Raw genomic sequence first — 17,404 nt, 5'->3', positions numbered from 1 at the left:
TCCCCACTTTATCACGGGTAAGCAAGGTGTCTAACCCTAGGTAATGAGATCCAGAAAGCCAGCTCATGCACCAGGGATAGATCCTGATCCCACTGCCAGGGGCCCCTCAGACTCAGCTACACAACTGTCTCCCGTATGCAGAGAGTCCAGTCCAGTCCCATGCAGGTTCCACAGCTGTCAGTCTAAAGTTCCTGAGTTCCTTTGAGCTTGGTTCAGCTGTCTCTGTAGATTTCCTCATCATGGTCTTGACTCCCCTTGTTCATGTGGACCCCAGTAACTGATGGGGGTCAAGACAAAGCTTTATATTCAGTGCTGCTCACTGAAAGCCAAAGGGGAGAGAAAACTATGATTGGGCCATAGGGCAGCCCTTTGTTCATCGTATTTTCCAAGAAAACTGTCAACAAGTCTGTATATCCATTATTTCATTATGCAAACTATACATCATAGAGCATCAACATTCCTGTAAGATGCTAAAGAGATCAATCACGGTTCTCTATGACTTCTTACAGACCATACTATCTAATTGAAGAGAAAGCCAATCATGTTAAAGAGCATGAAAAGTGTCTGGTGATTTCACATTGATTTTTAATTACTTATTCACCACAGACTACATACTGGCCAAATCTGCAGATATGTGCATGCATAAATGGATACGATCCTCTCTAATGGTGTCGCTTCTACATCACTTCACCACATTTAAGAGCAAATATAAAAATTAAATTTCAACCTGGGGCCTATGCAGGGTCACTTGGCTTGGCCTGGGAGGAGGGGACTGGACCTGCCTGGACTGAGTCTACCAGGTTGATCTCAGTCCACAGGGGAGGCTTTGCCCTGGAAGAGGTGGGAATAGGAGTGGGCTGGGGGGAAGGTGAGGGGGGCGGGAGGGGGGAGAACAAGGGAATCTGTGGCTGATATGTAGAACTGAACTGTATTGCAAAATAAAAAAAAAATTAAATTTCAAGAGCTTACACAGACACCTCACTGGTTAAGGCATACAGTGGTCTTGAAGAGAACCTGAGTCCCGTTCCTAGAAACCACTTCGATCAGACCACAGCTGCCTATAACTCCACCCCCAGGGGTATCCATGCCTCTGGCCTCTGCGCCATGGGCACCCACACTCAAATGCACATATTCATACACAAATAAAGAAAAATGAAATAAGTCTTTAGGAAATATTTTATAAAGAAAAATTTTAAATATTATATATTATGTTTCATTGGACTTTATCAATGATCATATGTCTACCCGAAATACTAAGTTAAATATCAACTAGAAATAAGTTTGAGTTTGAAGTTGTCTTGCTGTGTAACACAGGCTGGCTTTGAATTCCCTGTCTTCCTTCACCAACTTCCTAAGTGCTGGAATGATGGTTGTGTACCCCAACTGACTCCATACGGACTTTACATAAGAATCTCTAAGTCTTCCACAGTTCCCTAAGGTACTCTTATACAGTGTCTTTAAACTATCAACAATGTAATTAATGAACAATTTTCATTGGCAGAGATATTTCCTTAGTAAGCTCACAAGCCGTGCCTTGCACAAGGCTCTTTACATAATATGGCTCACTAAAATCCACCCAGAACTCCATGGGGTAGCTATGACTGTTATCATACAAAACCAGGAGTTTTGTCACACAACTGAATTTACAACTGTGGGCAATAACAGTTCAGGGGTCGGAACTTTAGATTTTCTGGGACCCCAGATCTTTAAGATCTTTATCCCGAGCTTGAGGAGCTCTGACTGAGGAACATACTTCATAGATGCTAACTATATACTTCTTGGCTTTTTTTTAATGACATGGTGCCATCCAGCACATGTGTTCAACACACCCACCTGGAATTCTCCACACAGTTGAGGAACACAACCACGTCAGTGCAGAAAATGTCAGCGTACTTGACGCACAAACCACACAGCTTTTTCTCCTCCCCAGGCCACCGGAAGTGCTGCACACATACATGGACTCCAAAAATGAAAGCGGTGTCAATCAAGGAGAAGCCCATTAATGCCCAGGGACACTCATTCCTGACAAGAAGGACTGAAATGTGAAAGATGCTTTACATCTAAGGCATTATAATGAAATCACTTTACCCTCCAGAAGCAAAGAATTACATAGACTGCTCAGATGTCTATTCAAAATAATCCTTGCTTCATAGAGACCATAAACATGGGACAAGCCAGAAAAAAGAAAAAGAAGTTGCTGATGGAAACAGATGCAGAGACCCACAGTCAAACATTAGGCCCAACTCAGGGAATATGGCTGAAAGGAGAAAGGAAAGATTGTAGGAGCCAGAGGGGTCAAGGACATCTTTTCTTGTGATCAAGAAAACCCACAGACTCAACTAGCCTGGGCTCACAGGGCCTCACAGAGACTGAACTAACAATCAGGGAGCCTGCATGGGACTGACCTAGGTCCTCTGCATATATGTGACCATTGTGTAGCTTGGTCCTCTTGTGGGACTCCTAACAGCAGGAACAGGGACTGTCTCTGACTCTTTTGCTGGCTTTTGGGATGTTATTCCTCATATTGGGTTACCTTGCCCAGCCTTACTTAATACATGGAGAGGTGCTCAGTCTTACTGCAACTGGATATGACATGTTTTGTTGATATCCATGGGAGGCTTGCCCTTTTCTGAATAGAAATGGAGGAGAAAAGGATAGGGTGGGGTAGAGGGGTAGGGGTTTGCTGGGAAGTGAGGAGGGAGGGGAAACTGTGGAAGGGATGTAAAATATATAAATTTTTAAAAATTAACAAACAATAAAAACCAGAAGGAAAAAAGAAATGGAAGTTGTAAGAACTGCTGATGCGGAGATCCTGAGGCCTCAGGTCCTCAAGAGCAGACAGACAGGGAGTGGGATTCGGGAGCACAGAGGACAAGTCTTTAAGGCCTGGACAGCAAGAGCGCAACTGTAGGATTCAAGGGAAAACCTCAGCCCCTGCAAGGAAAGACATATCTGCGTTCTCAGAAAGAAGAGAACAAGATATACCCCGGACAGTGATCAACTGAGTCATCCCAGGCCCTGCTTCAACACACGCTGCCTCTAAGTACATAATGATGCCGTCTTTAAAAGCCACACAGAACATTCCTCATGCTACTTCATCTGATCCCCACTCTATGGGAACAGTTATTATTTTCACTTCCTGACCAATTAAAGTCCTGAGTTCATGGGAGCTGAGGAGCTCAAGTACTTAAGTGGCAGAGTGGTGCTTGAAAAATCTAAAACTCACATCTTTTTTTTTTTTCTTGATCCGATATTTGTTCCCGATACTGTATAAGACTATATAATAAGATGTAACTAAAAGGAAAATCTAACTCATTTAAGGATGGGGTTCCTTTAAAAGATTCTATTTGACCCACTCCACAATCTTTTAAGATGCCTGAAAGCTAAAGTGAACCAAATTAAACATAATCATTTAAACCCAAGTCCCAATTCATTTATTTTAATTTGCAGGGTGCACCGTACACAAGGCCCACACCACTGAGCCCTGTCTCTACCTCGGATGGAAAATCTTCACACTTACTGTAGGTACCCCTCACCCCACATCATTATCTAGTGCCTGAATATCACTAACAAAGGTCTGCTTTTCATACTCCCAGCTGCCTACTTGTGTATTTCGCTGCATTCATAAAGTCTATAAAGTTGTCATGCAGTGAAAGTGACATTTCCTCAAATGCATTTTGGCTCTAGAGACACAATTTGGGCATCAAGACCTCTTCAAGTCATGAGCCCCTCAATGGAACTGAGGGGATATTGACATTAACCCTCCAGCCTCACTTGCTTTATCTGCATACAAAAGGCCTTCATTTTGGTGACCATGATGCTGGGCATTATTAGTCTCTGTATTGGTTTCTATTGCTGTGAAGACACATCATGACCACAGCAACTCTTATAATGGAAACATTTAATTTGGGTGGCTCCTTTACCGTTTCAGAGGTTCAGCCCATTATCATCATGACGGGGAGGATGGTGGCATGCAGGCAGACATGGTGCTGGCTAATCTTAGCTTGTAGGGAATAGGAAGTCGACTGAAACACTGAGTGTTATCCTCAGCATAGGAAAACCCAAAGCCCACCCGCACAGTGACACACTTACTCCACCAAAGCTACTCCCACTCCAACAAAGTCACACCTGCTAATAGTGCCACTCCTTATGAGATCATGGGTGCCAATGACATTCAAACTACCACAGTCTCCCACTAGTTTTGCTGTATATGACAGCTCAGATTAACACTCCTGAACGGTGAGGAAGGTTCTCTAGTGAAAGTTACCTTTGCCCTCCTTCCCTGTCTAGACAGTACGAGCTCTGTGTTTCTTGACTTTTCCTTCCTTTGGCATTCCAGAACTGACAGCATTTGATGCCTTTCAAACACAGCAGTAGCCTAGGCATCAGAAAACGAGCCTCCCACAAAGCTATGACCGCCCTGATGTCCACACACATCTGTCCCACACTGAGAACAGCCCTCTCCAAATCCCTATAAAAGCCTTTATGTGCAACTCCTAAGAAAGGTTTGTTTTTAGAAGGAAAACCCCATGATTCTGGCGTGCCCCATTGTTGACAACAAAGCTCTTTCGTGCCTCAAAACTTTAATGTTTAGAGTCCCTGGCCTCACGGAGCAACATCAGGACCAGATCTACTGCATCAAGGCAACCATGTGTACCTTTCAAAATCAGAATTTGCTATCTGAATCTGGAGTGATGTCAAAGAAGATGTTTTTGTAAGTGGATGGTGACAGATGTGTTGATGGGGGCCATCTCCCAAGCTTCACCCGGCTCTTCCTTTTCAAATTTCGAAGAATAACTCAAACTCATGTCATCAGATTGGAACTCTCTTGATGGAACAAACAAGCAGGAAGGAAGCAGAACATAATTAAACCAATTAGCTAAGCTCTTACAGACACAAGGGCTACCTATCCTCAGCTCCTTTCCACCCAGGAATTCAGGCAGCTTTTCTAAACATCTATAAAGGACACAGACCTCACCTGTAATCGTATTTAAATGAGATATTTTTAAAAGCTTATTATCCAACGTGGGTCCCAGAGCACCTATAATACCTGCTTCCACTGAGACCAAAGAAACGCAGAGTCCCAGGTCCTCTCCAGGCAGAGTCTATACTGTAACAACGCCAAGGGACTCCAGGTGGACTGACCTTTAGGAAATGCTGGTCAAGAAACATATACACATAAAAAGAAATGCAGCAACCGCCAATCTCTATGTCTCAGTCATAGAGAGATCCATCTAATTACAAGAAACTGAAGATTTTTGCTGACTTAAAGAGGGTTTTTTTTTTTTTTCCTTAAGTGAATTGCCAAGCTGGGGATAATGACTCATGCCTGTTATTCACAGCACTGGGGCGTCTGAGACAGGAGGATTTTAAGTTGGATGCCTGACTAGGCTACATAGGAGACTCGATCTCAGAAGCAACAAGTACAACATAGGCAATTGCCTCCATAAATTCAGAGAAGCAAGCTGAAAAACAGAAGCCAGGTCCAAAAACCTATTTACATACCACAGGCATTTTCAACATCATATCCCAAGCACATTTAGAGGGAGCCACCAAAAATTGGCTCCTAGAAGTCGTTGGCATTATTTTCACCAATGACACATAAGACATTGTAAAACAATGACATTTCAGCTTCAACATATAACAAAATCCATAAAGACTACTATTTTTTTTAAGAGAAAAAAATTCCCAAATATAGAAACGCAAATTTTAGCACATGGTGTCAAATCTCAAATTCGGGTACTTCCATTAAAAACACACACACAAACACACACATATCCCTTAAAGAATGGGTTAAAATGTATATAAATCTTTATTTCTTTAATACAAATTCAGCAACAACTCAGTGCCATTGTTTTTCTTCCAATCGAGTAACAGGAACACCTTCCCATTTTAAATGCAGTTTACCGAATAAATTCAGGTATACCAGTTTTTCCGCATCAGCTATAAATAATCGCCTCCCCCTAAAGGGCCTATTTCTGCAAATAAAAATGTCTTTTTGCCTGATTAAACTTCTTCATCATCTGAGAACCTTTCTCCTGCAAATGTGTAGTTGAAAATTTTGCCGTTAGAGGCCTGCTTTGTCAAAATGAGCTCTCTTTCAAAGCTTTGGGAGAGCGGTCCTGTAGGTAATTATCAGGGGGTAAGAAGGAGCAACCAGTGCCAAGAGAAAGAGATCTGAAAAGATATTGGGACCCAGGTATTTTGCCTTTTGCAATCAAAAGAGGCAGGCTCTGTATTTATGTATGGAAGCCTGAAGACAGAAAGACACAAGTAGCCAAAAAGCAGTTTACAGAACAATGAGAGATATCCCAAAGGAGCCAATACTGGCTCCTGCAGCAGCTGCCGCCAGCACTACCTGAAGAAGTCCTTCTCCCAGATGGCTCTCTACTGACAATGACCTCGCCAGATTGAGAGAAGCCTGTGAGAGGAATCTCCGTGGCCACCACCTAAGGCAGCCCCTGCAGAGGGTACCATTTGCAAGGGCTGTCACTTCCACAGGCACCGCCCTCAGCAAGCCCTTGTTCCTCCAGAGGAGCCCTCCCCAAAGCCTTTAACTACTGACTATGTATTTAACTCAGGAGCTGTCACCGACAGCAGGGAAAGCCGAGTAGGCATGCTTTCACCGTGGAACAAATTGGAAATTAACAAAAGCAAGATGCTGACTTTTCTCAAAGTCTCTTCGTGGATCTGCCTCTCTCCCCGGCACTACATTTATAATCGGGGTAACAACATGCTTTACAACAATGTCCTTTACGGAAACATATATCACGATAGAGGAAAAACAAAACCAGAGCTGTGGTTTCTGGTTTGTTTTTTTTTTTTTTAATCCCTTCAGCTTCTTTATAAAATACTTAGGAGCAAAGCAAATGCAAAAAGAAAACATTGCTGAAGACACAGATGTAATCTCCCTTGCCTTACTCATCGTTAAAGAAAAAAAAAAAAAGATGTAAGAAATAAACTTGTGAACTGCCTTTAAAATTAATACCTAAAGAATTTCAAGTATGCAGGGTTCTATGGACTGCCACGCTCCCCAGCGGATTTTCAAACAATGTTGAAACAAGGCTATTTGAAATATACTACAGTCCCATCACTTAACACTGTTCAAAATGTCAAGAGCCGTATTGCGCCCCAGTGGCCGCCCCTCAGCAAATAACACATATCCTTTGAAGTTAAAACACTCATAAACGACACCAAGAGAGAATCCCTACCTTGAGCAGTCAAACTTACCCTACTTCTGCAGAAATCAATCAGAAAGTACCTCTGGAATCACAATTAGAAGGAAAGCACCTTTAGCGTCACAATTTCTGAACTTTGGAGTTTCAAACCTCCATCGTGTGTGTGTGTGTGTGTGTGTGTGTGTGTGTGTGTGTGTGTGTGTGTGTACCTACATCTCTGTGTGTATGAGTGTGAACCGTGTGGCCCACAGCCATACATTTACAAGTCACAACCGCGCTCCCTCGCACGTCAGTCCCTGCCTTCCACCTTGTTCGAAAAAGGTCTCTTTGTTACTTTTCTGTTACACGTGCTAGCCTGAAAATTTGTGAGGATGTTGCCAGCTCTCTCTCCCACCCCCTCAGAGCAGTGGTCCTCTAAAGGACTGCAGACACTCACGTTACGCATCTGGTTTTTTATGTGGTTCTGGAGATTCAAATTTAGGTCCTCAGGCTTGGGTGCCAAGTGCTTTTATGCACTGAACCATTCCTCTACTCCCCTTCAAAGAAATATTTTTAACGTCTCCTAACTGCATAAACCAAGACTGAACACTATGCTGATTACTTTCTCGTCAACTCACCACAAGCTAGAATTATGTGAGAAGAAGGAACTTCTATCGAGAAAATGCCTCCATCAGATTAGCCTGTAAGTCTATGAGGGCATTTTCTTGATTAAAAATTGATGTGGGGGTGTCCACCACCAGTAGGGGGTGCCACCCATAGGCTGGTAGTCCTGGGTGCTATAAGAAGGCAGGTTAAGCAAGCCATGAAGAGCAAGCCAGTAAGCAGCACTCCTCCATGGCTTTTGTCTAAGTTCCTGTCTCCAGGCTCCTGCTTTGAGATCCTGGCCTGACTTCTTCAATGATGGATTGTGATATGGAAGTATAAGCCAAATAAACCATTTCCTCTCAAGCTGCTTTTGGTCAGAACGTTTTCTGGCAGCAACAGAAAGTGATACAGGACAAGACCATACTGATCCCATTTTTCAACTTGATGCTGCTAACGAATAATTGCTAAAATGTGTTGTAACAATTTCCACAGACATGGAGATTAGTCATCAAAAGCAGAGATCTCACAAAAATAATTCAACTGGCCACAACACCTAACACAGGGGTACTTGCCTACAGGTAGGACGATGTGTCTCATTTGACGAATCCTGAATTTAGCCTTGACGGTGACAACAGTCTACGCCACGCCTCGTACCCTGTCTCACACTGATACCACAAGGTGGCCTTGCGGAGGAATCAACAGACAAGAGCTGACGGCAAATTATAGGTGAAAAGCATTTCCTCTGCCGAGCGCTAAGCAGCTCTGTCCTCAAGTAACGTGGCACCTGTGCAGCCATCAAAGAAGCAAACACACATATGATCGGATCTAATTCCACAATGAAATGGGAGCTAAAGCCAAAGTTAGAAGTTTCGGTGCGTGTCTCTGTCACAGACTAATTTTCTGGACATCTCATCTTCGATGTAATAAGTTCTGGCTGTGCAAATGAATTACATTTATAAAATACTCCTTTTTTGTTGGTTGCATTTTTTGTTGTTGTTTGTTTGTTTGTTTATGATTTTTCGAGACAGGGTTTTTCTGTGTAACCCTGACTATCCTAACCAGGCTGGCCTTGAACTCAAGAGATCCACCTGCCTCTGCCTCTCAAGTGCTGGGATTAAAGATGTGCGCAACACTGCCTAGCTATAAAATATTCTTAAATAAAGCAAGTTTCTCTGAAAACATGACAGTGATTTAATGGTTGAATTGCACAAACGGTCTCAATGTCCTGTCTTATTCATACTACACCTACCAGATTTCCTTGTTTCCCATTTGTTTGTAAATAAGAAGACAAAAAAAAATTATCATAGTGGTAAACATTAAGAAGTAATCCTAAAGTGTCTAAAAACAAAAACAAAAAAAACACCAAAGGCTAAAATGAATATTTACGCTTTTTATTCTAGAAACTTTAAGTATGCACCACAGAACACAGAAGTGACTGGAACGCTAGCCAGGAGACAGGAGGAACAGTGATCAGTGTGAATACTACAGCAGCCTCTCTTAATTATGTTAATAGCCTAGGGAAAACACTCAAACTCTCTGAGGCAAAAGTCTTTCAGCCCCATGACAGGAGGAGGTGAATCTAGTTAACACAAAAAGTTCCATACAACTCCCTGAGTTTCATCAGCAATACAGGGCTTGTTAAAAATTTTGCTAGGCACAGTACAAAATGTAGCTGGGCACAGTGGCCTGCACTATCAGCACACAAGAACCTGAGGTAGCAGGATCACACATTTGAGGACATCCTACAAAGCAAGACACTGTCTCAAAACAAGTAAATGAATTAATACTATTACAGTAAAAATAAATATTAATATGGCATTAAATGTTTAGAAAGAAGTAAACTTTAGTTAAATTCTATCCACTAAAGGGCAACGTATCCACATGTCCATAGACCTCCCGAATTCAAAGAGCTTTACCTGCCCAAGTGATGGCAGCCTTGCCAGGATGAACAGCTGTTGTAGATGCTTTGTATATCTACCTCAAATAAAGGCAGCTGCTGTCTAGACAAATGTATAACTGGTGACTCACTGAATGTCACAGTCTATGCCTAGAAGCACGTGCAAATCAAATCTTCAAAGTGGCCGACCAGCATTGAACCTAACTACACCTGTACTGAGCCAAAATATTACGTCTCTATCGGGCAAACTATCCTGATGGTGTCATTCCCTGTTATTTATTTATTTAGTGTGATAGCTAAACTTCTAAATAAGCACAACTATTCAGAGAAGAGAGATCTTTACACTCCATTAGCCATGTGTCCTTTTCTTCAAGGCTTTAATACTTGTCTCTTTGGAAAATCTACTAGAGTGGATGTGTAAAGTTACCTATGAAAGAATCTCAGAAAGTTTTAAACAGGAATGATAATTACATTCAAAGTAGTTCACATAAAAACAATACGGTTATAGGGAGATAGGCTTTGTCAGCCAGGGATTTTTGAGAACGCACTAAGGGTAAATGATGTCCTCTCCTAATATGACGAAGGTGCGTGTTTTAGAAATAATGCCCTCTTGGCCTAGGGTATAAACAGCTGGGCCTTGAATAAGTGTTTTTAGTGCACTGGGCAGCAACAGACATTAGAACAACAAGCTAGAATCCAAAGGCTGTACCGTTTCAAAAGTACAGCAGCAGAGAGTTCAGTGTTACCGCAGAGGTAAAATCACTCTGAAAAACTAACTACAGATAAGACAACAGCTCTGGAATTGATGATGTAAATTAATAATCATGTCTGTGCCAGTGTATGAACATGCACATTTATGTGTGTGCATGAAAAAAAAAAAAAAAAAACTAAGAGACAGATGGCTGCCAAGCAATTTCCCCTTTGGCATTTGGGTATGTCCTCTGAGTGCTTGTATTGGGGTCAGCTGCTATGATAAACACCATGTGACGTGCTCAGCGGAGGTGAAGCGAAGCGATCTAATGCTGGTTTCTGGTTTCACCTAGTTGTAATTTTAGTTTGCCAAGAAGAACCGTCCTTGTTCACAAGAACAAGATGAGCCACTGCCAAATAAATCGGATGAAACAATCAAAGCTTAGCAAGAAAATAAAATGTTACATAAAATAGTTCATAAACTAAAGTTGTTTCCAACTGCATTTTATCAATATTATAATTATGCTGGGAAGGGAAATAAAAGGTAAAGCAATACTCTTGTGTTTCATTTCTGGTAATAATGACCTGATGAGAAAAGCCTGTGTTTTATACAAAGCAAAAATTTCTCTCGTTCATGGTTTCTGTCATATGCATACCTTTATTTTGTTAACACACAAAATGATGGGTTTCACTATGGCATTTTCAACACAAGAACCATTATGCTCTATTTTGAGATAGATTCTCCCTATGTAGCCCAGGCTAATCTAGAACTCGCATGTAGATTAGGCTGGCCTGGAACTTCACAGAAACATTCCTGCCTCTGCCTCTCCAGTTCCGGGAATAAAGGCATACACACACACCACCTCATCAATCTCAGTTATGACTTCAGAGGTTAAACACACTGGAATTGAAAACATAATCATTTCAGACCGATCCAAAGCAAATCTGCTGAAATAGTTCTTTAGAGAGAAGTTAACGGAGTGATCAGTCATCTCCCAAAGGATTCTTGTCACACCATATCAAAGACCACACTGATAACAGCCTTAAAAATCAAACAGGCCGGGCGGTGGTGGCGCACGCCTTTAATCCCAGCACTCGGGAGGCAGAGCCAGGCGGATCTCTGTGAGTTCGAGGCCAGCCTGGGCTACCAAGTGAGTTCCAGGAAAAGGCGCAAAGCTACACAGAGAAACCCTGTCTCGAAAAACCAAAAAAAAAAAAAAAAAAAAAAAAAAAAAATCAAACAGAAGGAATACCTGAATACTGGCAGGTGTAAAGGCAGGCTTCTGAAAAACTGTTAACCTGCCTTCTCCCCCCATTATGAAGATGTCTATTTGAGAGCTAACACACTCAGCCTATGATAAACAGCTGCCCCTCACAGACGTCTTGAACACATGCTTTTAGTGCACTGGACAGCAACAAATCTTTTCCTTCATTCGAATACTGTCAATCAAAATTCTTCACTGTTTTGTTTGTTTTGTTTTGACTTGACCCTTTCAGTGTAACAGTCCTGGCTGTCCTGGAACTCACTTTGTACACCAGGCTGGCCTCAAACTCACAGAGATCCCCCTGCCTCTGCCTCCCAAGTGCTGGGATTAAGGCTTTCATCACCACCCCCTGGCTTTTCAGTGGTGTTTTATGGTTCTAGTCGTATGAAAAACCACATAAGGAATGTGTTAGTAGAGTCCTTGTTAGATGATGGCCAGATGTAGTGGCACGGGCTTGTGATGCCAGCACTCAGGACACTGAGGCAGGAAGATCAGGAGTTCAAGACCAGCCTGAGCTACTACAAAGCAAGACCCTGAGGTCTCACAAGTGGGTGGAAGCAAACGGAGGAAAAGAAAGGAGAGGTTGCTTTTCAAAGTTCTCAATAAAATAACTAAGAGATGCATAAGTAATTTTAAGGACCATCCTGGACTTAAGAAAAGAAAATTGTGGAGGCTGCGGCAATGGCTCAGCAGATAAAGCATTTGCCACACAAGCACAAGGACCCGAGTTCATATCCTCAGAGCACACCTTAAAACCAAACAGGTGTGGCCATGCTGGTCATACCCTGGAGAAGTGGAGGCAGGGGATCCCCAAGGCAAGATAGCTAGCTGGCCTGCGGGGATTCAGTCAACTTCAGGTTCAATGAGAGACCCTGCCTCAAAATATAGTGTAGAGAAAGAACAGGGAAAATAGGTAACATCAACTTCAGGTCTCCACATATCACACACACACACACACACACACACACACACACACACACACACACACAGGAGAAAGAGAGAGAGAGAGAGAGAGAGAGAGAGAGAGAGAGAGAGAGAGAGAATGCAAAACACCTATCAGGGATATAAATCAGCAAGTGACACATACATGGTCTAATATCAAAATCTCAAGTTGTCATGTTGGGGTTTCTTTAACCCAAAGTAATGGTATTTTACTCACGCAATGATTAAAAAGCTGTAATATTCTTATTCCCCTTTCTATATCATAAAAGGGTATGCCACCCACTAAATGATACGTGTACAACCAAATCAGACTCCTTTCCATTGACAGTTTACCTTTGCATGGAGCTCACTCCTCTCAGTGTGACCTCTGAGACACCTGTGGCAGTATTTTAACAGGGACAATGTGTAATGATGCAAGATCACCTTCAACAAGCACATAAGGGAGCAAAGAGTTTGGGGTCACAAAAGGTGCCTCTTTGTATTTTGCTCTCTCTGTAAGCGTCAAGTTTTTCCAGAACGTTTTTAAGAGGATCCTTCAAGGAGTCGCAGGCCACTGGAGCTTAAACTTGGGCCAGCCTACTGGAGAGACAATGGAGTCATTACCCTATACTCACGATGAGAGAAGGGAGAATAAAGCTGGAAGCAGGTATGGTTCCTCATCAGATACTGTGAATTCTGCCCTTCCACTGTTCACTTCAACACATCGTAGACATATTCTTAAGTGTACTTGCAAGACATTAAGTTTTTTACCACAGGGAATGATTTTTGCTTTAACCAAGTTTCATGTTTCCACTCAACTTCCAACAAGCTACGTAAGACATAAAAAGTAATTACATACATATATATAAAGTTTATAGAATAAATTTGATCATTATATTTAAAATAAATGGTAACTCTGAGAGGTAGCACAGCGATAATGCTCACACTACAGCAATAACAAGCCCCACTAAAGGCCAGAGTCTTCAGGCTACACTGCAAGGTTCTCGATTAGTTAAGCAAGCCGTGCCCAAGAACCATCTTTCTCCTTGTCTAGGGCAGTCTCTACTTCCAGTAACCTCTATTCCAGAACTATATTTCACAGAAGTTCCTGGGTGTGTGTGTGGGGTTGTGGGGGGGGGGGGCAATCACGATGCACAGACGTAACGTAAATAATATTTTAAATGTGAATCTTTGCCATCTGAAATAGAGCCGTGGAAACAAACATCATGTCCTCATCCGACAGTTTCCACTTGGCTCCCTGTTCACTTCACTCTTCACACACCAGTGAGTTACAGTACTTACACAGAAAAGTGTATTTGCAAAGCCAGAGTTTACAGTGCACCTTGGCAATGAATCACTTCCACATGCTGTGCACATGACCAATCAGGCCAGTGCTGCATAAATACGCACCTTACGGTTTCTATGAAACATAGGAAGTTTGCTACTCTGAAGATTTCAGTTTTTAAGAGTACGTGGTTGCCTATGAAGTTTTGTGAGAAATCAACAGAAACTACTTTTTAACGCATAGCAAAGCATAATTCATACTCTAGGCCCTCAACATTCTATAGCTTTATGTCTAAATATCCTATTGAACATGCTATCCATAATATGGGACAATTCGCACATTAAATCCACCTCTGCAAACAGAAAACAGAAGACGTGGATTCTAACACTCAATGTGACCTGTAGCAGATGAGGAGCTTCTGAGAAATACCAGCCATCAAGGACAACCCATTTATCATCACAGGCACAGCCATCTCCCAGACCCACAAAGTCCAAACACTTCAGGGTGAGTGGTAGACCCATAGAAACATGTACATGCACATTTACGTAAGTTTTAGTCTTCATTTTTTAAAGAGGGTAGCCTCGCTTTGTGCATCCTCTTTTAAGAACTGGACAGCGGTGATGAATAGTTTTCAAGAGGAATGCGTGGTTCATCATAACACTCTATAATGTGAGAGTTTTTCAGTGTTTTCATTTTTCAGAAGCTCCTTACTCTTGGTTACAGTATTTGCTCCCTCTGCTCACCCCAAAAGAGCCCGCCACTGCCCTGATTTCATCCCTGCGCTCATATTAGTGAAACCTGATTAATTTTAAAGGAACAAAAGCTTTCTCCACCGGTGCTCTTAAAATAGCAGGTGCATCATCACAGAAACCCAGAGGAAGAAAGGCGAACTGCACAGCTCCCCTTTGCTCACAGCCCGTTCCTTTGAGCAACTGAGGTCAACTGCTGAAGTCAGGACGCTGTTTTAAAAGTTGAGTAAAAGTTTGCCAGAGACGTTCTGTCAGCTACCTCTGCTAGGCACAACATTAAGCACATCAGGGGTGTGTGGGATAGTTCTGCAAGTATCATCGGAGAATTCCACAGCAGGCATGAGGGTGTGGACTAACATCCCATGATTTAAGATATACATCCAGGAACACTCTTAGCAGGAGAGTGGACATATCAGAATACAGAATCTGGCTGATGGACAGAAGAGTGCATGCAGCCCTTGCCTCGTCACTGTTCCTGGTGTCAACCACTTTGCTCAAGTTCACTCAATGCCTCGCCCTAACCCGGGTGGGGGGTGGGGGTGGGGTGGGGTGAGGGGGATCTATTCACTCCCCTAAGCCCAGAGAGGCTGCTGAAAGGCTGTCAAAGTAAATCTGTGTTCACTTTTTGGATGGTTTAATTTCAATGGAGCATGAAACACCCCAGGACGGTTAATAAGTTTAGCCAGGCATGCTGTTCTCCCTAATATATTTTAATTATGCATCTGTTTTAATTGTAATCAGATTAAGTCACCGGAAAAGGCACAAATTGGCATTTTTCCCCTAATGGCTATTGGAGCTTTTCATCAGTTTCTAAACACTAACAACAGTTTAAAAATAGGTAGAGACACCAGCACAAGGGTGAGATTTCCAGGAACCAAGGCAGTTTCTTTGACAACAGAGTCCGGGTCTCATTAGCCACCCAAACTAACCCAAATACAGAAGACAACTTCAGTCTCCAGGGACGTCTTCTTCCCTAATTAGCATCGGAAAAATCACTAAAGTCTAACGCAACACTCCCAGCAGAACTGAAAGCCCATGTTTTTTTGGTTTTTTTTTGTTTGTTTTTTTTATAAAGGACTGCCCCATGATGGGTGAGCAATGATGTCAGCTCAAAGTTTACTAGGATACACGCCACACAGAAAGTTGACGCAGAGTACGAGTACGCGCGCTCTTTCTACTATTTTGGCAACTGTCAAAAGTGCATTTAACTTCGGGAAGTAAGTGTCCTATCAATAAAAGGAAACGACACGGAGAAGATCTACTAAGGGGTGAGGAGCAACTTCCTTCCAAGTCCACACGTAAAATCGCTTAATATGCTTTTTTTGCACCAAGTATACCTAGGACTGTTATTGTTTTGGTTTTTTTTTTTTAAATGTAGGTTCATTAAACAGTTTTCCAAATTGCCGGGATTTCCGCTAAATAACTTAAGCGTCTACCAACCGGCAAGAAGCAAGCAAGAACCTGCTGCAAAGTAGGAGCGGAAACTAGCTTGGCCCGCCCAGTGCGCTGGCGTCCCGGCTGTTTGCTTTAGGAGTTACCGGGTTTCCACGTCGCCTAAACCTTCAGGTGCTGATAACCTGTGTCCCCAGGACACGCTTCAGCCTGACAGCGAGCAGTTCCAGAGCCCCCACCCCACCACCCCACCCCCTTGGCGCCGCAGCCATTGCCCCTTTCCTTTCGCGCACTTACCTGTCATCGTAGCAGAAATCCGCGCTCAGAGTGTTGAGATACAAGGCGAGCCCCAGAGCGCTGCTCACCAACTCTGCAATCATCTCTCCACCGCCTTCCCTCCGGCTTGGCTCCCAGCGCGAGCGCAGCAGCGGCAACAAAACACAGAAGCATCAATCCCCACCTTCCGCCGCCTTCTCCTCCTGGCTGCACTTTTGCCTGGCTTCCCCGCCCGCCTCCTCGCCCTCCCTTCTCTGCTCCTTCTTCCGATCCCGGGTTCCTCTCCGCCGGCTCCTCGGGTCGCCGGGCTCCGCTGCTCCTGGAGTGAGTGCTCCGCGGGGTTACGGGCTCACACCGCGCTCCCCATGCCCGACACCCGGGAGAGGCAAGCGGCGATCCGGCTTCACGCCCCCCGGCGGAGAATCGGGGCTAGTCCTTTTGCGCGGCTCGCGGTCCCCACCCTAACCCATGGCACTTTGGGACGCCCTAGGTGGAGGACTGAGGAGGTAGCAGAGTGCGAGATAGTGGGGGGGGGGGGGGGGTCGGGTAGGAGGGAGGCGTAGGGGCCGGACGGAGCCGGGATCTGGGACCAGCGGGAGGAAAGCAGAGAGAGATCGAGAGAAAAGGGGCGGGTGGGAGGGACGAGGCGAACCGCCTCTCCTCGCCGCCTCCCCGGCGGGCGCACGCACGACTCCCGGGGTCGTTCACACCAACTCGGCCGCCACCGCGGCTGCAGCACATTCACTCTTTTATTGGTTCCCTCCCGGGGCCCCCCTCTCCAGTGAAGTGAGAAGCGGCGACTGGGGACTCCAAAAGCTCCCGCGTGGGGTTCTCGCCGCGGCCCCACGCGCCTGCGTGGCCAGCCCTCCAGCCCGAGCTAGCCCTGCCCCTTTCTCCACCCAGATCCTCCCCGCAGGCTCCTCCTCGTCACCCCCACTGGCGGGAGGCTCCGCCCACTCTCCCCGCTGCTCCAGCCTCCTCCTCCTCCTCCAGCCCCGCTCCCTTCTTCCTCTTCTTTCACCTTCGTTATTTTTTTTTTCCTCCCCCTCTGGAAAGCCCCCCGGGACAAGGACGACTTTTGGAAGATTGCCCAAAACGATAGCTAGAGTGCGCTCTGGTCTGGACAGGGGAAATGGAGGAGAAAGGCGACAGGAGGAGTCAAAATG

General features: G+C 44.2%; 1 protein-coding gene across 1 annotated transcript in view; it reads right to left on the bottom strand.

Moving 5' to 3' along the window:
- Tmtc2 (transmembrane O-mannosyltransferase targeting cadherins 2) overlaps nt 1-16,765 on the bottom strand; it is a 411,806-nt gene extending 395,041 nt beyond the window's left edge. Inside the window, exon 1 of the mRNA XM_059245620.1 lies at nt 16,260-16,765. Within this exon, the coding sequence (XP_059101603.1) occupies nt 16,260-16,342 (83 nt within the window). The 5' untranslated portion in view covers nt 16,343-16,765. The remainder of the gene's footprint in view (nt 1-16,259) is intronic.
- Between the last annotated feature and the right edge of the window lie 639 nt (nt 16,766-17,404).

The sequence above is a fragment of the Peromyscus eremicus genome, chromosome 18 (genome assembly GCF_949786415.1).
Source record: "Peromyscus eremicus chromosome 18, PerEre_H2_v1, whole genome shotgun sequence".
In the NCBI taxonomy this organism is placed as follows: Eukaryota; Metazoa; Chordata; class Mammalia; order Rodentia; family Cricetidae; genus Peromyscus; species Peromyscus eremicus.
This window is presented reverse-complemented; position numbering and strand designations above follow the sequence as displayed.